At 44.9% G+C, this 25,156-nt stretch overlaps 1 protein-coding gene across 1 annotated transcript in view; it reads right to left on the bottom strand.

The window, feature by feature from the left end:
* The window catches only part of LOC310798843 (copine-4-like), a gene marked incomplete at both ends in the record, with an annotated part of 110,534 nt that overhangs the window by 10,276 nt on the left and 75,102 nt on the right, over positions 1-25,156 (bottom strand). Inside the window, 6 exons of the mRNA XM_083661403.1 lie at positions 1,185-1,318; positions 5,092-5,143; positions 9,234-9,288; positions 14,604-14,737; positions 15,040-15,099; positions 22,856-22,942. Of these exons, the coding sequence (XP_083517529.1) occupies positions 1,185-1,318; positions 5,092-5,143; positions 9,234-9,288; positions 14,604-14,737; positions 15,040-15,099; positions 22,856-22,942 (522 nt within the window). The remainder of the gene's footprint in view (positions 1-1,184; positions 1,319-5,091; positions 5,144-9,233; positions 9,289-14,603; positions 14,738-15,039; positions 15,100-22,855; positions 22,943-25,156) is intronic.

Consider the following 25,156-nt stretch of genomic DNA (forward strand, 5'->3'; position numbering starts at 1 on the left):
ACACTAAGTGAAATGTAGGCTAGTGACATTTTTAAAGTAGAATGTCATAACTCACTCACTTTTTCATGTATGTAAGTCATGGAAATCCATTGGTCAAAATGTGTATGAACCCTGATAGATGGTGCTCTGAGGCCTACCAGTAGGCCACAGCCCAGTGGTTGAGAAACATTAAAATACATAATTTCCCCTCCAATATCAGATGGACTCCTCTACAAAATCACCCAAATCAATCTAGAAGTATTATTTTCTTTATAATAGAGCTATTCTGGTAATCTGGTGAAAATCTCTATTTTTTCATATCGCAATATATATCGCAGGGGTGGGGAATATCGCAATGTCAGTTTTTTCCAATATCGTGCAGCCCTAATCCAAAGCCACTCTGTCAACAGAACAACCTCTTTCTCAAGCATGGTGTTACAGGATAACGCAGTTTCACTTTCTATTTTCACATTCACGCTAATCTATTATGTACACAACCTTGCCCATCAAAAAGCATCTTGCAGTCCTTAACGTTACACTCTGTCTCTATCTCTCCTCCCCCCCCCCGTCTCTCTCTCTCTCTCTCTCTCTCCCTCTGTCTCTACAGCCTGGAGTTGAACATCACTGATGTACAGTACATACAGCGTGTAAACAGGTAGCGTTACTGTAGGAAACCTGAGTGGAAAAATAGAGTTCTAAGCCCTGCTGTATCTACACACACGTTGAAGTTGGCCTGACATTTTGCATGGCAGGGGTAATGATCTGCATGTGATCAAGTCCTGGAACAACCTGGAAAGTCCTGCAAAATCCTGGAAAACACCTCACGCCCACAACCACAGGATGTATTGGGCTGCAATTTTGCCTGGCGGGCGGTTCTGATCCTGGGAAAGCTCATGAGCACATCATCAAGTCCTGGAACAACCTGGAAAAGTCCTCGAAAACATAGCAGTAGTGGATGGAAACATGCATACTTTCGCATTTTCTTTTGCAGGTTTTTTGAAAATGTGGTTGCAATTTGCGATACATTTGGATGGAAACCCCAACTTCTGTCTCTCCTCACTCTCTCTATCTCTGCCCCCCTCTCTCTGTCTCTCTCTCTCAATGTCATTCAAACCGGTTGTATTGGCATGGCCGTATTGAAGCCTTGTGCTTTAGCAATACTGTACTTATCTCTCTCCCTCTCTCTCTCTCTCTCCTTCTCTCACCATGGCCTCTTTGGTGTGCTGTTCCTGGGAGGCAGACCTGGCCACCTTCTGGATGATGGGGGCGATGTTGGTGGGGCCGTACAGCTGCAGTTTGGGCAGGCAGGTCTGGTAGGCCTCCACCACGCCCTGGATCCCTGCCGGACAAACAGCAGAATCAGCACGTTATTTACACTACGGCACCTTTTCAAAACAGAGCTTACACAGTGTAGGCCTACTTTGACAGATGCAATAAAAGAAGAGTACTCTCAAATTATTAATTTGAAAGACAATACAACAATAATAAACAGGGATCATAGGATGAAAACCAAAATAAACAGTCAAATAGAATAAAAGTCAGATAGAACTAAGACAGTTAAAAGCCCCCCTCCACTCAGCATGGGCGGAGTTAATGGGGGGTGGCAGGTGACAACCCCCCCCCCCCCCCCCCGTAAAAAAAAAAAAAAAAACAGGCTCATTATTGTAAATCTCCATATCACTGTCTGGCTGAATATGATTATAAAATGTATATCCACTTTGACAAGAATCACAGGTATCTCTTTGCTAAAGTTGTGACAGGGGGAGGGCCTCTGACAGGGCCTTGCTGCAGCTGCCCCCTTCATCGCCACTAGTTCTTGGAAGTGTAAAGTTCTAGCTCTTTGTCACACTCTCCCTCCTCTCTCTCTCTGTCTTTCCCATCAGGCCTAGAGGAGCTGTACTGTTATTTAGTGTCTGAAGGTCACAGAGAACACCATCGCCTTCTCACACACACACACACACATACACACGCATGTAGGCACGCACGCACACACACACGCATGTAGGCACGCACACACGCACACACACACGCATGTAGGCACGCACACACACACACACACGCACAGTGTTCATTAACGGCAGTCTTGAAGTGGCTAAGAGAGCTGATGAATGACCTGCAGGAGAGAGAGACCTTCAGACGACTGGCTGAGACATGTAGCATGTGTATATGTGTGTGCGTGTGTGTGTGTGTGTGTGTGTGTGTGTGTGTGTGTGTGTGCGTGCGTGTGCTCTGAAGTCTGTGATAGAGGTGTGATAGAGATACTTAATGAGTCTGTAGGGGAGAGACAGATAGGGGAGAGACAGATAGGGGAGAGACACAGGAAAAGCCCCAGCATGCAATATTTCTAGTATCTGAGCACATAATAGGGCGGTGTTTCACCGTGCCGCGACCCGCAGTTGCTTGCTTGAGTTGCTAAGTAGTCCATAACACCACACACACACACATTGATGACATGTCACTAGAACAATTATGATGTCATCAGTGAGTGACCCGTGAGTGATGTCATCAGCGATGTCGCTTGAGCAATTGTGACGTCATCAGTGAATTACGTCATCGGTGATGTCGCTCTCAGTGGGTGATGTCATGACTGATGTCATCGGTGATCACGTCATCAGTGGGTGATGTCATCAGCGATGAGTGAGTGTGGTTGCAAGGGGCCAAGTTCGAAGTGCAGGGCCCATTCACTCACTCACTGGCTTTTAACTCACTGAGGGAATGATTTATAGTCCATGACTGATGATGTTTGAGCACTCACTGATGATGTCAATCAGAACATTATGACAGCATACAAATAATATTTGACATCATAGCATTATGATATCATTGACGGCTTTATTTATGCCATCATGACAACATTATGCGATCATAACATGATGACATCATGCACTCATGTCTGCCTGTATGGCTGTCTGTCTGTGACATCATCAGCAATGTCATGAATCACTGATGATGTCATTGTCACATCATCAGTGATGTCGTAAATGCCAGCTGTCTCCTGAATCTGAAGAGCAGTTTCCATGTCCCATCTGTCTGGATGTGTTCAGTGATCCAGTTTGCACACCATGTGGACACAACGGGCCGTATCGTGGTACAGTCACTATCGTTGGTGCAGCAGTTTGCGCACCTCTTATGCCATCTTCCCTGCGTCTTATGATGCTATCGTCTGCCTCCACCATCCGGTTTTGCGCTGGGATCTAAGCGCAGACACAGGTGTAGGCGTGGCCCAGGTGTATCCGTGCTAAATACTGGCCATTGCGCACCTCAAATGCTATCGTCTGCCTCCCGCAAGTGTCATTTTGCACTCTGACCAAGATACTAGCGCCAGGTTCCGAGCGTAAACACAGGTTTGGGCGTTGCCCATGCCAAACTAGGCGTTTTCGCGCTGTTAGGAAAAATGGCCTTGGGTGCACGCTAAAAACCCCACTGCGCCTGAGCGCACGCAGTATTCTCAGCGCAGTGCAGGAAATCCTCACTTGGATACATTACGTACGGCATGGATGTCCCTCTCTCCGAAACCTTGCGCGACGCGCGCGCACACTCTCTTCCCTCTTCAGAATGCCACGTTGATTTTCAACTATTAGCCTACATTGCAGAAAAAACACCTTGATTTAAAAATGAGAATTAATTTGTCATGGTTTTACGAGGCTACATAATTCTCGACCATACAGATCTGTGGTGTGTGAGGTGTATAACCGTAGATTACTTTTGAGAAAGTTGTGCCGGCCAGTATACAGTAACCTCTTTCCCTGCAATTGTACGCATGGAAGACCACGCTTCTCCACAGCGTGGATGGCGTGACCGCAATCAATAGCTTAACCCAAGTGGACAATTCTGATATAGGCTATTGAAATAGTCTAGAATTAAATTCTCAGACATCCCTACCCTATTAAGTAAACGGATATATGTCCTAAAGCCACGCTTTAGGACATATATAACACCATGGGGATATTATCCACTGCGTAAATGCGCGGCAGCCCTTTGTGTTTCAAATGGAATATCGTTCCATCAGCACCAATTTTTGTTATTACAATTCTTTTTTTAAGTTTCTAATGGTTTATCCATATTGAATCCGAACTTGTTCATCCTCCAATTCTCTCCCTCTCTCTCTCCCCTCTGTGGTTCTTTCCCCTCTCTCTCTCCCCTCTCTTTTCTCTCTCTCTCGCCCCCTCTCTAGCTCTCCCCATCTCCCCTTTCTCTCTCGCCCCTCTCTCTCTCTCTCACTCTGTCCCTCTCAGCGAAGGACGATGACGCTGTGGCTTTTAAGGGGGGTGGACATGATCACACCGTCCTGTGAATATACTTTTGGGCATAAACACGCCTATATGGAGGTTTGCGCCGAGGTGGCGCCAAGCGCAGCGGGCCGACACGCCCACAATTAGGGCTTTGCGCGGCACTATTCCGGCGCAAAACGGGGCGCTAGCGCAAAATTACCGCCATTTGGAAGATAGGGCCCCTTGGTGTGTAACAGCTTTAAGACAGAGGCTGAAACTGAAGATTCAGGAGATCAATAGAGCTGGGCACGGCAGACACAGACAGACAGCAGACAGTGTGCCGCCCTCCACTGCTCTGATGCACTCTGTGGAGAGGAGAGGTCTTCACTGCTCTGATGCACTCTGTGGAGAGGAGAGGTCTTCACTGCTCTGATGCACTCTGTGGAGAGGAGAGGTCTTCACTGCTCTGATGCACTCTGTGGAGAGGAGAGGTATTCACTGCTCTGATGCAGTCTGTGGAGTGGAGAGGTCTTCACTGCTCTGATGCAGTCTGTGGAGAGGAGAGGTCTTCACTGCTCTGATGCAGTCTGTGGAGAGGAGAGGTCTTCACTGCTCTGATGCAGTCTGTGGAGAGGGGAGGTCTTCACTGCTCTGATGCACTCTGTGGAGAGGAGAGGTCTTCACTGCTCTGATGCAGTCTGTGGAGAGGAGAGGTCTTCACTGCTCTGATGCAGTCTGTGGAGTGGAGAGGTCTGCAAACCCACCCCAGCCCCACATCACGCTGACTCTGTCCATACTTTTTACACGGTCTTTGATCAAAGCGTGCAGATCGGAGGAGTGGACACCGGATCAGATATCTGATGTTTGGTTTCAAAGAGATCAAAGAATCAGAAGCTCCTACCTGCACACTCTGGATTCTCCTCGTTAAAATTCACTGCAAAGTCGTGGGACACCTGGGGGGTGGGGGAGACAGGAAGTCAGTTTGATCTATGGATCAAAAAAAAATCAAAGGAAATAGTGGGAACCTGCCACAATGGAATACACTCTCCATCTCTCTATCTGATCATCTCTGTCTCTGTCTATCTTCTTGTCATGTTAACTCATGCAGGGTAGTCCAATAGACCAGTGTTTCCCAACCAGGGGTACGTGTACCCCTAGGGGTACTTGAGCAGCTTGTAGGGGGTACTTGGAAAGATTGGGGAATAACATTTATTTCCGGCAGGTGTCAACTTACACTAGGCTACTCTGTGAAGAGGTCACGTTCACACATAGCTACAGTAGCATCGACCACAGATAAATGGCCACAGTTTCCTTGCGGTACAAAGTACATGCATGAGTGAGGGGGTACTAACAGCATGGCAAAACAGCTCAAGGTGTACATAATACAAAAAAGGTTGGGAACCACTGCAATAGACGTATAGAACTGCCACAACGTGCACGGTAGTCCAATAGACTTCTATAGAACTCCCACAACATGCATTTGTAGTCCAATAAACTTATAGGACTCCCACAACATGCAGGGCAGTCCAATAGACTTCTATAGAACTCCCACAAGGTGCGGGGTAACTAGGGTTGCCAAACGTCCCTTAAAATACAGAATCGTCCCGTATTTGTAAACAAAAAGATGTGTTCCGTATTGAACTGATACGGGACGCGCTTTGTCCCGTATTGGAGAAACAATGCATTGCAAAGAGTGACGATTGAAGAAGGGCTATTTGTATTAAGCGAGTTAAACCCGCGGCCGCTGCTGCTCTGCCTCTCACCCTGTCTGTGGTGTCATGTTACAGTACGTTCAACTACCATAGATTGCGCTTCTCTCATGTTTGTTGTGAGTCACGACCACTGAAGCGCTGTCAGCGTTGCTAGATTCAACTAGACTCTGAAGACAGCACATTGAGTAGGCTATTTAGATTGTACCTATACAAATGTAGCATGCCATTTGTTTTTGTTGTCTTCAGACGATTTCAGTTGAAATCTAAAATGTTTTTGCACTAATGATTTAAACTTTCATACCAGGTTTGTTCTAGTCAAAAGAATAGCCTATGTAACGTTGCTGTTTGCACTATTAAAAGAAAATTGAATAAGTAGGCCTACATGACAATGTGAAGTTGTAGGCTACCCATCGGTTAAACAAATAAACAACTATTACCTACTGGTAGACCTATAGGCTATCAAAATAGCCTGCTGTTTGTTTGTTTTTTAATACAGCTGTTTTATTAAGAATGAGAAACTTTTGTTTTTCAACGCCCAAATAAAATTCTTGGATGATAATCTAGGAATAGGCTATGCACAACAGTGTTTACTTGTGTTAATAATAATAATAATAATGTGTAAATGGTTGAAGCTGAATCAATTACAGTTATGTGATTGTTACCTTTAAGTCACTACTGAGACCCCCCCCCCCCCCCCCCCCCCGGACTGCCCCCTGTTCCTTATTTCCATTTCAATAAGTTGCCACCATACCCACAACATGCGTTGTAGTCCAATAGACTTCTATAGGACTCCCACAACATGCGTTGTAGTCCAATAGACTTCTATAGGACCCCCACAACATGCGTTGTAGTCCAATAGACTTCTATAGGACTCCCACAACATGCGTTGTAGTCCAATAGACTTCTATAGGACCCCCACAACATGCGTTGTAGTCCAATAGACTTCTATAGGACTCCCACAACATGCAGGGTAGTCCAATAGACTTCTATAGGACCCCCACAACATGCAGGGTAGTCCAATAGACTTCTATAGGACCCCCACAACATGCAGGGTAGTCCAATAGACTTCTATAGAACTCCCACAACATGCAGGGTAGTCCAATAGACTTCTATAGGACTCCCACAACATGCAGGGTAGTCCAATAGACTTCTATAGAACTCCCACAACATGCAGGGTAGTCCAATAGACTTCTATAGGACCCCCACAACATGCAGGGTAGTCCAATAGACTTCTATAGGACTCCCACAACATGCAGGGTAGTCCAATAGACTTCTATAGGACCCCCACAACATGCAGGGTAGTCCAATAGACTTCTATAGGACCCCCACAACATGCGTTGTAGTCCAATAGACTTCTATAGAACTCCCACAACATGCGTTGTAGTCCAATAGACTTCTATAGGACCCCCACAACATGCGTTGTAGTCCAATAGACTTCTATAGAACTCCCACAACATGCGTTGTAGTCCAATAGACTTCTATAGGACCCCCACAACATGCGTTGTAGTCCAATAGACTTCTATAGAACTCCCACAACATGCGTTGTAGTCCAATAGACTTCTATAGGACCCCCACAACATGCAGGGTAGTCCAATAGACTTCTATAGAACTCCCACAACATGCAGGGTAGTCCAATAGACTTCTATATGACCCCCACAACATGCAGGGTAGTCCAATAGACTTCTATAGGACCCCCACAACATGCAGGGTAGTCCAATAGACTTCTATAGGACCCCCACAACATGCAGGGTAGTCCAATAGACTTCTATAGGACCCCCACAACATGCGTTGTAGTCCAATAGACTTCTATAGAACTCCCACAACATGCGTTGTAGTCCAATAGACTTCTATAGGACCCCCACAACATGCGTTGTAGTCCAATAGACTTCTATAGAACTCCCACAACATGCGTTGTAGTCCAATAGACTTCTATAGGACCCCCACAACATGCAGGGTAGTCCAATAGACTTCTATAGAACTCCCACAACATGCAGGGTAGTCCAATAGACTTCTATATGACCCCCACAACATGCAGGGTAGTCCAATAGACTTCTATAGGACCCCCACAACATGCAGGGTAGTCCAATAGACTTCTATAGGACCCCCACAACATGCAGGGTAGTCCAATAGACTTCTATAGAACTCCCACAACATGCAGGGTAGTCCAATAGACTTCTATAGGACCCCCACAACATGCAGGGTAGTCCAATAGACTTCTATAGGACCCCCACAACATGCAGGGTAGTCCAATAGACTTCTATAGAACTCCCACAACATGCAGGGTAGTCCAATAGACTTCTATAGAACTCCCACAACATGCGTGGTAGTCCAATAGACTTCTATAGGACCCCCACAACATGCGTTGTAGTCCAATAGACTTCTATAGAACTCCCACAACATGCGTTGTAGTCCAATAGACTTCTATAGGACCCCCACAACATGCAGGGTAGTCCAATAGACTTCTATAGGACCCCCACAACATGCAGGGTAGTCCAATAGACTTCTATAGAACTCCCACAACATGCAGGGTAGTCCAATAGACTTCTATAGGACCCCCACAACATGCAGGGTAGTCCAATAGACTTCTATAGGACCCCCACAACATGCAGGGTAGTCCAATAGACTTCTATAGGACCCCCACAACATGCAGGGTAGTCCAATAGACTTCTATAGGACCCCCACAACATGCAGGGTAGTCCAATAGACTTCTATAGGACCCCCACAACATGCAGGGTAGTCCAATAGACTTCTATAGAACTCCCACAACATGCAGGGTAGTCCAATAGACTTCTATAGGACCCCCACAACATGCAGGGTAGTCCAATAGACTTCTATAGGACCCCCACAACATGCAGGGTAGTCCAATAGACTTCTATAGGACCCCCACAACATGCAGGGTAGTCCAATAGACTTCTATAGGACCCCCACAACATGCAGGGTAGTCCAATAGACTTCTATAGGACCACCACAACATGCAGGGTAGTCCAATAGACTTCTATAGAACTCACGATGTCTGAAATCGACGCAACGGGAGTCTGACAATGACATAAAGCGGTGGCCAGTAAGGGCATTGTGGCCACCTATATATTTGTTTACCTTTTTCTTACGACCAATCCATTTCTCTAACCTTAACCAAGTCCTTATCATTACATCACCATAACCGTAACACAAGTTGTTGGCTAAGGGTAAAGGTGGCGTTGATAAATTAGTTAAAATGGGGTACCCAGTGCCTTAAAATGTGACTCCAAGAGGTCCTGACCAAACATCAGTTTTTTGACCAGGTGGCGGGAGCGGCACCCAGCCTTGGCCTCTCCTCTGAACGGTACATTACCTTGAAATCGGGGGGGATCTGCGCTCCAAAGCCGAAAGCCGGGAACATTTTGTCACTGTGAGGAGAGGAGAAGAAGAAAACATGTTGTCACTGAGGAGAGGAGAAGAAAAAAAACCATTGTGTCCCTGTGAGGAGAAGAGAAGAGGAGCGGACACTAATTAGGCTACTTCATGGGAATAATTTGCTTTACAAAAAACTGGAACCAAAAGATAAGAATGAGCCTTGTGCCTAATACATGATGGTGCGTCTGTGATCCATAAAGTCGATCAGATGAATATTGAAAGCCTTGTTACCATGCTGCATGTGAACAACACTTTCGTGTTTTATCACTTTGATCCTTAACGACCGCAGCACGTTGGCTGGTGTACATTGGCGATGTTTGGTTGTCGAATTAATTCGTTCATCATACAGTAGCCTAGGCTACACTGACCTATGAAAATATTCATTTGGGCTACTAGAGGAGCTGGGTGGAAATGCCTCCGCTCGCCTTTCAATCCGGGACGGGTGGCTGTCACCTGAAAGCACACCCCAGGACGGGAATGTGGCGATGCTGCTTGGCTGTGTGTGAAAGCAATTTCTGTGGCGAGGCTGCCGGCTTTGCGGGCCTTCTGAACTGCAATTTTGCGCGATCTGTGTGTGAAAGCGGCTACTGTTATACAGTAAGGGGTGCTGTTACAGATCTTGTGAAATAGTACAACACTTCGGGGTCCAAAAACATGCAAAGAAGTTCCGTCAGAAAGTGGAAGGAGTGGATGGGCCAGCATGCACCTATTTCACATCCCACCTCAAGCAGCCATTTTGTGTCAAAAATGCAGGAAGTAACATGATTTAAAAACTAAAGCTCATGCACTCAGTGCAGTCGCCGTCATTAGTCGCCGAGTTTTCGAGTCACAATATTGTCCCTTGTTGGTTTCCCTGTCGCAGACGCGCTTAACTGAGCAATTGTGCTCGGAAATCCCTCTCCGTGTGAGATTATTATTATTATTATTATGATTTACATTTCAAACTTGGTCACCATCTACTTCAAAGGTTTAGGAGAATTCTGCAACAGTGTTTTGGAGCACTGAAAAATGTCACCCGTCCTTCCATTAGTATGGGGTGAGTAGATGGCTGCATTTTCATTTTTGGGTGAACTTATCCTTTAATACAGCGTTTCTCAACTGGTGGGTCGCGACCCAAAGGTGGGTCGCAGGACCGTTTTGATTGGGTCGCGGACATTGGCCAATTTTTTTTTTTTTTTTTTTTTTTCCATATTTCATTTGAGTTAAATTCAGATTATTGAAACTGGATTAGCCTGGCCAGTTTTACTTGTTTAACAAGCTGAAGCTATTATTATTATTATTATTATTATTATTATTATTATTATTATTATTATTATTATTAACTTGTTTAAAAACATATAGGCATGTAATTCAAGTCTGCGTTTTATTTCATATTTCATACAGTTCAAATAAGACTTTCTGAGCATGACCAGTTTGACTTGTTTAAATTTAAAAACATATAGGCCTGTAATTCAAGTCTGCCTTATTTAAATTGGTTTTTAGCCCTAGTTGCACTTCTGTTGCACTTTTTTGTTCATTTGAGGTTTATAACAGTGCATGAAAGCATTGTGTATTAAATGAATGTGCTATTTTTTGTGCAATAAATTTGAGTGGTTTAAAAAAAAATCAGAAATTTGGGTCGCGACTTCATGACAAGGAAATTAGTGGGTCCTGAGGCTACACCAGTTGAGAACCACTGCTTTAATATGTGTTCCATGAGCTAAACTGCCATCTGCCGTTCATCAGTCAAACTCTCTGGAGAGCTTCCAGGTTTTCAAAGTGTTATCATTGATGTACCTGTTATCCTGTAAGAAGAAGAAGAAGAAGAAGCATCGTTAGTGTTCGTGTGTTCTGCTGTTTTACTTTAGGACGTCACTCATTGAATGCTCCAGTCTGCCTGAAGCAACCAGCTGTGATTCACTGTGCCATCTGCACACAGTTTAAAACACTGTTTTATTCAAACATGCTGTGTATTATAAAAACACTACTGTGTGTGTGTGTAGGCTATTATAAAAGCTGCCTGTGTGGGCCAAACAGGGGAGCCTGAGGGAATTTAAAAACCTCTCCGCCAAACGAGAGAGAGGAAAGAAGTCAAGGTGACAAACAGTTCTATTAAAACCTGATGAGGAGAATGTGCAAAACAGAGCCGAGCACAAAGTGATATTAAAACCTGATGAGGAGAAAGTGCAAAACAGAGCTGAGCACAAGAGAGAGTAATTTCAAACAGCTGAGGTGGAACGAGGTTCTCCTGTTACGATCATCGCTTTAAAATCCATCTCCGTTTTAAAGGAGAACTTCACTCAAATATGAAAATTCCGTCATTATCTATCATCACCCCCATGCTGATGGAAGGACAGGTGACATTTGTGGAGTTTCACAGCAAAACACAGTTAGCAGAATTATCCTAAACAACTGAAGTGGATGGTGACCAACTTTACTTTCAAACGTTAGAAACGAAAGAAGAAAATCCTCCATACTGCTCACCTGCCGTAATCCAAGTCTCCAGAAGCCCTGAGGTGCCAAGTTGTCTTGAAAAGACATACTGTAGGGCTCTATCTTCCCAAAAGCACTAATTTAGCGTTTGCGCTCATTTAACGACATGCGCAATGTAAATTGGGGGCGGACACAAGCACATGCCTGTGATAATTGTACTGGGCATTGGCTGCCACATGCCAAAGCAGGCGTTTCAGCGCTAAAATGTGGGATAGATGGCATTACCCTATCGTCAGCAGCGCGCAATTACTTTGCGCCAAGAGCTTTGAAAAGGACCTCTTACGCGCAAATACCTCTCTGCGCTGGGCGCTCTGCACGGAGATTACGGCTGCGCTCCCAGCGCAGAGAGGTATTTGCGCAGTGGAAAGTGGAATTCCTTTTGGATATGTCATTACGCACAGCCTTGCCACGCCAAGACATCAAATGATGCTGCTAAAATTGGGTATTAGCAGATAATTCAGTGAGGCAATCAACTATAACTCACTGAGAAACTTTTATCACATCGCAAAAAGGGAAATTAATTGAGAAAACTTGTTGGACAATGGACATAGGCTATTTACCTTCATAACCCAAAGGGTCATTGGCACCACAGACGATCTGTCAATAAGCTCTCTCTGTCCTCGCACGAGTGAGTACACTCTATTACGCATAGAGAGAATTACAGCATATTGCATGCCTCGTGCAAACAGCCATTGCAAGACGGGAATCTGATTGGTTTTGATTGAGCATGCCAGCATGCCAGGCCAGGCCAGGCCGGAGTGTGAGAGCAATTCAACAATAGACAATAACATTGGTGTGTTTAAAATGAGATATTCCACTAAATATGGCTAAAACAGATTCAAACATGCAAAAAAGGCAAATTTTTCTTCGCCGCCAGCCTTAATTTTATTTATGTAAAGCACTCTGTGCACTCGTGCTGTGAAGGGCGCTATAGAAATAAAGTTTTACTTACTTACTTACTTACTTACTTAATTGAAAAAAAAAATAGGGTTTTTTTTGGGGGGGGGGGGGGTGGGGGGCCCCCCTAAGAGCTTCGCCCCCCCTGGGCTGATAGGGTCGCTCCGCCCCTGGCGCAGGCATTTTGGGGCGCAGATGATTTTGGCACGGGTCTAATTTGCACTTGCAACACGTGCGGTGAACCTTTCCGCATCCCGGCCGAGAATTGCATCCCCAACATATTTCGGGGCTGTTTTAACTTAGAAATCAGGGAGGTCACGTCTACCAGACAATTATATCACTTTTAAACAGTTACATTTCTGTATAAATCATTACAAGTATGCACCCGTGAGGTGGGGATGCTTTTTTTTTTATGCTGGGCGGGGGAGCAAAACTCGGCAGAACACCTGGCGGACGGCGCAAGGCGGAATGCTATCATCCGTGCCATAAGGCACGCGCAAACAGGTGCGCAAACGCTATTAGGGGATAGCGCCTGTCGGAAGATAGAGCCCATAGTCTACGACTATGTGGGGCAGTTAGCTGAAATGTGCACTGTGAAAGGCTACAGTAGCTGCACCTCACCTTCTTTGAGCACCTGGCTCCAAGTTGACTTTCAAGCTTCTTTCTTTCTTTCTTTCTTTCTTTCTTTAGGTTTGAAAGTTGGACTCATCCACTTCAATTGTTTGGGAGAATTCTGGTGTTTTGCCTGGAAACTCCATCAATGTTTTGTGGACACTTCACTTCCTTCCATCGGCATGGGGGTAGATAATGACTCTCTTTTTTTTTGTGGTTTGTGACAATCAGTGTTGGGGGTAACTCATTACAAAAGTAACATATTACATGTAATATATTACTTCTAGCAGTTACTCAGTAATATAACTTATTACTTATAGGATTTCAGTAATATTATACCAGTTACTTCGTCAAGTAACTCAAGTTACAAATTGAGTTACATTTTTATTAAATCAAAGCACATGTTTAAAAAAGATACAATCATTTCCTAATCAAACTGTGTTTGTATGTAAATAACCACTACAGATGACAATAACAAAGGAAAATAATAACATTTAGAATGTTGGATTGTTTACACTGACTTCAAGGCGGTTGAAATTATTTTTCGGGATGGTTCCGGGGCGGCGATGTCATTCTGCTGCTGCTGTTATTTTGGTAAAAGTAATGCAAAAGTAGTGTAATAAGTAACGAGTTACTCTACACAGACAGTAATATTGGAAAGTAACTTATTACTTTCAAATGAAAGTACCTAGTAATATGTAGTAGTATATTACATTTTGAAAGTAACTTGCCCAACACTGGTGACAATAAAGTTTACCGCTGATGTTCTACATCCTGAAACAGCAGGTGTGGCTCACCTGTCAGGTGGGCGTGGCTCACCTGTCAGGTGGGCGTGGCTCACCTGTCAGGTGGGCGTGGCTCACCTGTCAGGTGGGTGTGGCTCACCTGTCAGGTGGGTGTGGCTCACCTGTCAGGTGGGTGTGGCTCACCTGTCAGGTGGGTGTGGCTCACCTGTCAGGAGGGTGTGGCTCACCTGTCAGGTGGGTGTGGCTCACCTGTCAGGTGGGTGTGGCTCACCTGTCAGGTGGGCGTGGCTCACCTGTCAGGTGGGTGTGGCTCACCTGTCAGGTGGGCGTGGCTCACCTGTCAGGTGGGCGTGGCTCACCTGTCAGGTGGGTGTGGCTCACCTGTCAGGTGGGCGTGGCTCACCTGTCAGGTGGGTGTGGCTCACTTGTCAGGTGGGCGTGGCTCACCTGTCAGGTGGGTGTGGCTCACTTGTCAGGTGGGCGTGGCTCACCTGTCAGGTGGGTGCGGCTCACCTGCAGTGTTGTAATCCCTCACATTACTAGTTACCTGGAAAAGTAAGTTACTGGCCAACTGTGCTCACCTGTCGTAGTCCTGGCAGATCTCTCCCACGGCCACCAGGGCCTTGAGGTACTCGTTGGGCTGGTAGGGGTGGATGTAGTGCAGCGAGCAGCTGTTGCGAGGGTCTCCGTTAGACGCCGTAAAGTCAATCGCTACCTGGAGGGATGAGGACGGACCAATCACAGAGCGGCTTCATGGCGGGCTGCTTCAGGTAAACTGATCCCAGACCAGCGCTTTACCAACCCTTTATTAACTCTTTCCCTGCCACTGAGCACATTTATAATAGGCTAAATTTGAACATTCTATGTGAATATGAAGCAGAATGATATATGAACAAGATATTGTGTGTGTGTGTGTGTGTGTGTGTGTGTGTGTGTGTGTGTGTGTGTGTGTGTGTGTGTGTGTGTGTGTGTGTGTGTGTGTGTGTGTGTGTGTTTGTGTGTGTGGGGTGCTCTCACTGTAAACTGGATCTGGCAGCCCCCCATGATGTAATCCAGGAAGGAATGCATCTTGATGATCTGTGAAGACACAAAGACATGTCCTCAAATAATCGATCAATCAACCCGTTTCTGGACTACCTGGATGAGAGTCACCCGTTTCTGGACTACCTGGATGAGAGTCACCCGTTTCTGGACTACTTGGGTGAGAGTCACCCGTTTCTGGACTACCTGGGTGAGAGTCACCCGTTTCTGGACTACCTGGGTGAGAGTCACCCGTTTCTGGACTACCTGGGTGAGGTCAGGAATGAGTAACTTGCATCGACTCCCGGTGCGACATTTTAGGTACAGCATCTCTTGTAAACAGATTTTTTTGTACATTGACAGTTTGAGCCTTCCCGCAGACGGCAAAACAAGCAGTTTTATTAGTGAACGTGTATTGATGATGCGGTGCGGGACCCTGTGTAGTTACCAGTGTTGGGACTAACGCGTTATTAAGTAACGCGTTACAGTAACTAAGTTACTTTTTGCTGTAACGAGTACTGTAACGAATTACTTCATCAGTAACGTAACGTACTTACAATTATTGCGGTTTAAACAGGCTCGTTACTCGTTACTCCACGATTCTGTGCGGGACCTACAGCAGCGAGGGTAGAGAGGAAAATGCGAGTCTGACGGCGGTCTGATGAGGAAGTAGGCTCAAAATCGTGCGGCACTTCTATACTTTCTAATGTTACTGGACCAAATTCTGATAGTGAAACGGGTCATTTTGCGCGAGCTGTGTTGTGTACGGTAACGGTGTTCACTTCACACCGCTCGGCGAGTCAGCAGCATGGAGCCCTCTCCTCCTCGTTTCTCTCTCAGGCTGTCTGTCACCAGTGTCCTGCTGCACCCAGGCAAGCACAGCACTCGTCTCTCGCTTACAGATTCCCCTCGCGTTGGAGGGTGTTCACGGTGTGTTTCACGTTGTTTGGTCATGAAATGGGGAAAAAATGCCTGCAAGTCTGCTGCCTTTTGGAGATGAACTGCTATTAAAGGCAGCCGCGACGAGCGGCTGCTTTGGGGCTCTGCTCTGTCCCTATCTGCAGGCAGTGCTGGGCTCTGCTGCTCACTGTCACTCCGCTTTTACAAACGGTAACCACAGTGTTTATGTTGTTCAGCCAGGATATTATAGACTACTGATACAGTTGTTAATTATACAGTGCCAAAAGTGTACTGGCTACTTTTTGAAGGCAATAATAAATATGCCTCAATGTTGTCTTGTCCCACACTGTGCTACAGCAACCCCAAAATAATGTGTGTGCATTAATAAGAGAATTGAGAGTTAAAAAAAAAGTAACTCAAAAGTTACTTTCCTAGTAACTAAGTTACCTGGACAGTAACGAGTAACTTAAAGTAACTGAGTTACTTTTCAGAGCAGTAACTAGTAACTGTAACGAAGTTACTAATTAAAAGTAACTTGCCCAACACTGGTAGTTACACTGATAGTTGTTTGAGCACATTGCTCGAGCTGTAAACAAGGCTATCTCGGTGAGTACTCGACCAATTTGAAAAAGATATGTCACGATGAGTCCCTTAGACACATACAGTGTGGAAAATAGGGTCCAGGTAGAAAAAAAACAGAAATTCTCCTTTAACCGACATTCCCTGAACAGGGAGCAGGGAGTACTGGTTATGTATACCCTGTGGTGGAATGGAATGCAACCCTCCAACCCCTTCACATAGCCAAAAGGTCCAACACTACTGATCACACAGGGAAGCCACGCCCTTATAGAGCTCAACAGCCACGTGACACTTGTGATGTAGCTTTGGTTCCAGAAGAGTAGGCTATTGCCCCCGTTCCTTTTCTCCATCACGTTTAGAAAAATCCTTCTCTAAAGAGTTTGAAGCCTGGAACCACATACACACACATACAGAATGGTGACCATAAAACATTTGATTCAGAGCAACAACAACAACAAAAACATTGAAAAACAAGGGGAAGGCGAAAGGCTTTTGGGTACAAGAGTGTGTGTACATAGTTATTTTAAGAGTGAAGTTACTACTCATCCCATAATCCATTGTGGCCAATCAGATTAGCGGATGATTGAGCGACAGAGTGTTCTCAGCCAATAGGAGAGCAGTGTGTGGCAGTGAGCATGACCAGCGGCTAATAAGTTATTAGCTCAATGGCTAACGTTATAGTATAACCACATTCCCTTTCTTTAATGTACATGTACATGAACTGGGCAACGGATTTCAAAACAGGGCCCGGTTGAAGGCAGCGTGACTGGTAATGATTAACGTAACATACTTTCAGTCACGCAGCGGCGGTTTGAGCCCTTTGTAGCAGCAAACTGTAACATAATGTTCGTAGTAATATTTCACTAGTGCAGTGCTTAGCCAACCTCACCCAGCCAGCTCCACCAATCAGACGTTCTTTCAGCGCGATGTCCAATCAAAGACGTTATTCAACTTTAGGATTATGGGGGGTACTTAAATGGCCTAATGGTAAATGGCCTGCATTTATATAGCGCTTTCATCCAAAGCGCTTTACAATCAGTAGGTACATTCACCCATTCATACACCGATGGCGGCAGGTTACCACGCAGGGTGCTGGCACACCATCAGGAGCAATGTGGGGTTCAGTATCTTGCCCAAGGACACTTCGACATGCAGACTGGAGGAGGCGGGAATCGAACCACCGACCTCTTTTATCCAAAGCGATTAGTGGACGACCCGCTCTACCTCCTGAGCTACAGCCGGTACTTCTCCATGACATGGAACAAAAAAACTGTCAAAAGAAAAAGAAGAATGGATATCATCATATACCCGTATAGCTCGCCCGTGGTACGTCTGTCTACCTTATTATGGCTAATAATCCAAATCTCAATGCAGAATATGAATGTGGAAATACAGAGTGGCACATGACTGTTGAGTTCTATTAGACTCATTGTTCTTCTTCTTTTTTTTTACGTTTGAACGTTTGTCACCACTCACTTCAATTGTTTAGGAGAATGCTGTAACTCTGTGTGCCTGGAAGACTCCAGGGGCCGCTTGCACCAACTGGTCTTACGACTGGTCTTAAGCTAAGTCGGTCGTAACTTTACGACCTAACAGCTACGCCGGTTGCATTTTCTCACTAAGACCGGTCGTAAATATTACGCCTAGTCCAGAGCAGGCGTAAGGTGCAGTCATGGGTGCAGCATAGACGGTTTTCACCTGTGTATTTGCGCAATAGCTACAACCCCTCAGCACTCTGGCTGTATTCAGACCCGAGTTATAAACTGGAAACCGGAGGACGTTATAAACATTATAAATATAGTCACGTTATAAACAACTAACCAACGCTGGGGGTCCGTATGGAAAGTGGAAATCGAAATGGTTAAAAGTTAAATCAATTTGGTCATTCAGTGGCGTTTTACTGCCATGTAAAGTAACGACAAGTAACAGTTAGCCGCTAACATTAGCCACACTATTACAGCCGATTACCCATCAGCGGAGCGTCATTTGACGTCAGCACGCTCTTCTAAACAGGTCGCGTGCCGCATTCCAGTGGGCATTCCCATGCTTTCACATGGACGCGCATCGCTACGACCGGCGTAGTTAAGACCAGACGTAAGCCGTGTTGGTGCAACAGGCGTAAGTCCACTCTAAAGACTGGTCTTAACTAAGACCGACGTAGGAGTTACGACCAGGCATAGTTAAGACCAGTTGGTGCAACCGGCCCCAGAAGTGTTTGTCAGCATGTGGGGTGAGTAGATAATGACGGAATATTTTTTTTTATGAACTGTTCCTTTAACAACCCGTTCTGACTCCCAACTGGTCAGATACTGACGTTTGGGCAGGACCCCTCTTAGCATCACTTATGTGATTAAAATGTTCTATATCAGTAACGTGACACTTTTTCCTCATTTTTCAATGCCAAATGTTCCTCCACCACAAATTGAATTACATCCCAAATGGCGGCTGAAGATGACATCGCTGGGCGCTGCTTAACGATCCTTAACGAGCCGCTCCCCCAAAGCGATCACACGGGCTGAGAGTCAGAGGGACTTTCACTATGTGAGGTTTGAAAATAACCTGCAGACGCGCCCGCCGTCATCATCATTATATAGGTATATTATATCATGAAGTGTCTGGTGAGAATGGAGGCATTCTGTTCAGTGAGGAGGAGAAAAGCATTTAGTTTGAGGTCTATTAGTGAAGCTGCTGTCAGCCTGGGCCCAGCATCTTTTCCTCTCCTCTCAAAAATCATGTTTAATTATCTCCCACTAGTCACAAAGGAGGGGGGGGGGGGTGCTATAAAGGGCTGTACGTTAACTTTTTGTGCACATAGCACTGGTGCTAACAGAGGTAGTTGACAGTTTTGTACAGTATGTAGCACAGGCCACAAAGTTGTAGCACGCGTATAAAATGTCTGTTGCCATCTCTAAAAACAACCACAAGTAGTGCAGTTCATCGCTGAAACAGGTATGCGACTGGCAATGGACATTGTTACATAGCTTACAGGGCACACAAAATACAAAAACTTAAAGGTATACTATGCAACAATTTAATAAAAAAAACATGATATACTTATACAAAAGATTCCGCTCAAAACGATCACGTCTGGCCCATATAATAGTGTAGCAGTGTGTTTATGAACATTTGGTGCTTTTATCACAAAATGAACGATTGGTCTCATATGTTGAGCTACGGCTGGCAGCCATTTTGGAAAATTGTCATAAAAATGCCAATCTGCAATGCCCCAATATCCAGATGTCTTCTTAATATTAAGCTATTTCTGTGCCCAATTTGGTACTTTTATCACTAAATGAACAATAGCTGCACTAATAGGCCTATAATGTACACACATAATAATGAAATTACCAATTACTTTGTAAAATGTCCGTTGTTCCATAGATAGACTCCAAGGTGGTACTCGGGCTGACGCTCCGAGACCCATTCCTCTTCAGTCTCTTCATCAGTCTCATATCTCTGGAGCTGACGACTGCTTCTGTAGCTGCTTCTATACCTGCCTGCTCTGCTGGGCATTGAAGCTATGTGGACATCTAATGGCTAAGGGTCTAAGGCGCACATTGGTAGATATAGCCTTCACCGGCCTGGGGTATGACATCACTGCTGATGTCATAACTCACATCTTACATCCCAGCTCTGGTGATGTCACTCTGGGGCTGTTCAGACCTGGCCTTAAACCAGCCAAAGTCGCATCCCACCTGAGTAAAGTACGTCAGTTCACACCTGGTATTAGAATGCGGCCCCACATGGGTCTGGAGTATCCGGATCTCACTTCCCCGCTATATGCAAATAAAGACATCTACATCGTGTATTCCGAAAGTCTCCTGTTGATTACTTTGAGCTCAGAGAATGAATCAATGTTATAGGAGAGAGTTGTATGTTGCCATGCATGATTTCCCTTGTTATGCAGAGAAGGTCAGTAGAGAAGGCGGTCCTTAATGCATCCGAGGTTGGATCGCTGTTCAGACACACACATGAATCGGAGCTGATGCGAGCCAGCCCGCCTCCGAAGGTGGCCTGAGGCGGTCGGATTTCAATGCGCATTGGGTGCGTTCAGACCTGTGTGTGTGTGTGTGTGTGTGGGTGCGTTCAGACCTGTACTTCACTGAGATCGGAGCGCCAAAGATCGAAGCTGGGCCGAGTTAGTGCAAAGTCTGAACAGGCTCACTGCCAATGATGTCTGAGTTTTTCCACCATATTGAATTCTGTCCAAAGTTTCTTCCATAATTCATAAAATCCATAAAATTCTTCCATAGTTATTTAAAATGAGTATTATTGTTTTACTGAGTCAGCCGATAGGTTAACTGTGCCTTAGCTGGGCCACATGTAATGGGCAAGCTGACTTAATATAAGTCCAGTGTGCAATAACTGCAATTTGACACCTAATGTACATCCTACTTTATTATACTTTATTATACTTTACTCTACTTACTCTACTTTATTTTTGCTTACTTTATTGCATTTTACTACTGTTTTATTTTATGCTATGTGTGTTCTGAGTGCGAGCTGCTGTAACCTGTCCCAATTCCCCCCCGGGGATCATTAAAGTCTTTCTGATTCTGATTCTGATTCTGATTACTGATGATGTGGGAAAAGGCAGTAAAAACGGCCAGGAAGGTTCCATTTATGCACAAATTTGCTATTCTCACGATTTGTCGTGAATTGAGTTGCAATGGTTTGTCATTTTTTTAAAGTGGGTCCCCAGAAAAAAAGGTTTGGCAAACAAGGATGGGGCACGACGTGTTTTTACGACGTGCTTGTTTTCTGCATCCACCCGTTCCATCAGCCTGGCTGTGTTCAAGAGGCTGCAGAAGAGGAAACTCTCCTCTCATCTATCAAGTGTAAATTACCTCTTACCCTTTAAGAAGCACTGCCATTTGTGTCAGTGTTGTGCCGCGGCTCATTTCCCCCTCTGTTTTCCAGACGTTTGGCGGAGGAAACTCTTCACGTGTCGAGTGGCGGCGCGCTAAATGTTACCGCCGTTCGAGGATTCACGGTGTCTGGCGGGGAAATGTCAGGTTAACCAGCCGAACGCATCGTTACGGTCTGACAACCCGCACGAGAAACAACAAGGAACCGAGGAATCTCACCTTTTAAAGAAGAATGTTTTTTTGTTTCGGTGACACATGACAGGTGAATAGGGTAAAAATGCAGTTTTATCTTTTTCATACTCTGAGCCAGAAATGTCCACTTCATTAGCACTTACATACACCAAACTTTCCAGTTTGATTCCTAACTGTCTTCCACAGGTTTTCGCAGAGGAGTTTGTTCATATATATATCGTGCATAGGCTCATACATGTTACTGTTTTTTCTAAATGTTTTCCCCCTCATACTCTGAGACAGAAATCTCCACCTCAGTAGCACTTGCTTACACCAAACTTTTTCCAGTTGTATTCCTATCTATATTCCGAAGGTTTTCAAAGAGGGTTTGTTTATATATCATTCATAGCCTGATTTATATAACTTTTTCAAAATGGATTTTTTTCGTACTCTGAGCCAGAAATCTCCACTTCAGAAGCACTTGCAGTTTTATTCCTATCTATATTCCTTTTTTTTCTTTCTTTTTTTTCCAGGGGGTTTGTCCATATACCGTATCATCTATAGCCATTTAATTTGTGGAAAAACATGGCAATCGACTGTTGACAGTTTTCCTGTGTTTTCCTGCGCCCACGGCTTGGCTGCTGTGTGGCCTCGCCTGCACTATTGGAATGCGCAGCACACATTTGCTCAACTTCGTATCACTGATGAAATCACTCACTGATGACATCACAGTTGTTCGAGTGACCATCACTGATCACATCATGGAGTGCTCGAGTGACATCACTCAGAGCACAATTGCTCAACTTTGCATGTCATAGACATTGTGACATCATCAGTGACATCACAATTGCTCGAGTGACCATCACTGATGACATCATCCAATGTGGGACAGAAATCGCAGGCAGACAAACAGACAGAACCCACTAACTCACAGATGACATCACAATTGCTCGAGTGACCATCACTGATCACATCATGGGGTGCTCGAGTGACATCACTCAGAGCACAATTGCTCAACTTTGCATGTCATAGACATTGTGACATCATCAGTGACATCACAATTGCTCGAGGGACCATCACTGATGACATCATCCAATGTCGGACAAAACATGTGGGACAGAAATTGAAACAGAGAAACAGAGCCCACTTCCTCCCGCTTATATGATGATGATTATGTAATAGACTATATTTTTTAAGTAGCCCTGTTTGATGCTCTGATTAGAGTATGAGGAGTCTAATGGGGAGAGTGGGAGGGGCTGAGGGACATGACAGCCAAGTGCAATGTGATTGATTACCTTGCACTGGTTCAGAATGACGATCCCAGAGTTTTTGTAATTCTTCTTCTTCATCTGGTACTTGGGATTTATACATGGCCACTGGACCTGGAGACAGATAGAACACAGCCAATCAATCAATCAATCAATCAATCAATCAATCAAATTAAAAAAAAGAAATTGTGTGACAGTTAAAGGGGTGAAATTATGGAATGGTTGTAACGAATGAATTGAAAGAATGTTTAGCAAATGTGTACGTTTAAGAAAATGTTCAAAAATCGTATAATTGAAAGATCCAAAAGCTGTGGTCAACACTGAGAAATGAATAACCGATGTCTTTGCTTTTTTATTTGTCTGTTTTTTTTCCTATGGTGTTCTGTTTCTTTATGAATTCATTCATTTCTTGTTGTTTGTTTGCTTTTGCTACACAGCTTGGGGGTAGAGCAAGGTAAATGATTTGTTAAAGACCCCCTGAAGTCAAAAATATGTTTTTCTTCTTGTTCTTTCAGTTGGATGTTTCAGCTTCACTGTGCAGAATGATGTCTGTGCAGAGTTTCACACTAAAGACTGTCACAAAAGCTTATCTGAGCTCACTGAAAAGGCCATTTTCAACAAGCATGATTCGTGACATCACCAATACTGGAGCCAATCCCTGCCCAGTGTTCAGCAGTTAAATCCCCCAACACTTTCTCACCACTCAGTCATCGAATGCAGATCACGAGTTGGGAGTGAGAATGTGTTGAACATTGAATGCTGTGATAGTTAGGTTCTAGATAACCCTGATTGGTTGCTGTGGATTTTTAAATGAGGGAGAAGGAGGGGAAGTCATCTTAAGGATTTTAACAATATATATATATTAGGGCTGTCAGCGTTAACGCGTTAATCGCGCCGATCATAACGTTTTTTTTTTTTAATTGCGTTAATCGCATGCCGCTATTTTGTCCCTTCGTCGCACCGTACTTGTAGTCAAGTCGTTGTTTGACAGCTCTAATATATATATATATATACAGTATATATATATATATATGAAAATTAGTTAAACATTGTTAATTTACTGTTTTTCTTTTTCATTTGAAACCACGTTGGCAGTGCGCAGCAGAGCTTTTCATGCAGGCTGAGGCCGTCAGTGTCAAGGAAGCGCAGCTGGAGCCTCGTCCCATTGGCTCACGTGAGCATGGGCGCCCGGCCAATCCCAGCGCTTGACTGCTGCGTAGGCGGGCACAGGGCATGGTTTTGCCGGAACCGCGGTGGGTTCCATAATAACGCGTGGGTGGGGGGGGGGGGGTCAGCCTGGGGGGCTCATGGGGAATTGAACCCTTGACCCTGACGGTTTTTCCTGGCTCGCTCGTGTCCACCTCACAGCACAGAGTCGCTAATGAAGCCGTGTGATGTCACACAGCAGCAGAGGAGGCTAAATATCAGCAGGCTGCTCTGCATCTGAACACTCCTTATTTCTTGAGAGTGTGTGTGTGAGTGTGTGTGTGTGTGTGTGTGTGTGTGTGTGTGTGTGTGTGTGTGTGTGTGTGTGTGTGTGTGTGAGTGTGTGTGTGTGGGAGGGGGGGGGGGCTGCATTACAATGGGATGAATGAGAAGCAATCTAGTCAATGGCAACAATGGCCGCAGCAGTGGGATTTGTTTTACATTGTGCATTGTGACTCCATTGTTTATTACAGGCATTATCTGAGGAGGAGGAGGAGGAGCTCTGCCTCAGCTCGCTGTTTATCTGTCGCTCATGATGGTGTCTCTCAAGCTGCGAATGCAGTTTAGACAGTCTGTAATTCACGCCCACAGAACATGGACAAAGGAAGTTGGAGGGGGGGGGGGGGTTCGAACCGATGCAGGTGATTGGAGAAATATGAGCTAATGTCCAGTTTACTATGATACACAAGAGCTGACAACGCTTAGTCTGAGGAATGTTAGCCAATACTCTGAGGTAGGAGGATGCTCCTTTGTCCCAGGCTTAAACCCCCCGTCCAGTCGTTTTTGCATTTTTAAGATATTTTATGTGTAGCTGTTTTTTCCCGCTCTGCTAATTAGTCAAAGTGTTCGCCACTGTATTTTGTTGACAAATTATTTTGTGCTCAAAGTCTTAAAATATACCTCGTGGTAAAAACGGGTGCTGACGTCAGACATGTTGTCTAACCAGTGACGTGTCATAGACAAATACAAAATTTAATACTACAGTAAATATCACCTGCCGTTAGCTTGGTGTTAGCCTACGTTTGCTAACTAAGTGTTCACCAGGCTAAAACGCCACGATAGTCACTTTTAACCAGTTTGAGTTACGCTCTTTCCATATAAGTCCACCAGCTTTGATATCTG

This window comes from Poromitra crassiceps, assembly GCF_964638095.1.
Source record: "Poromitra crassiceps genome assembly, chromosome: 26".
Lineage (NCBI taxonomy): Eukaryota > Metazoa > Chordata > Actinopteri > Beryciformes > Melamphaidae > Poromitra > Poromitra crassiceps.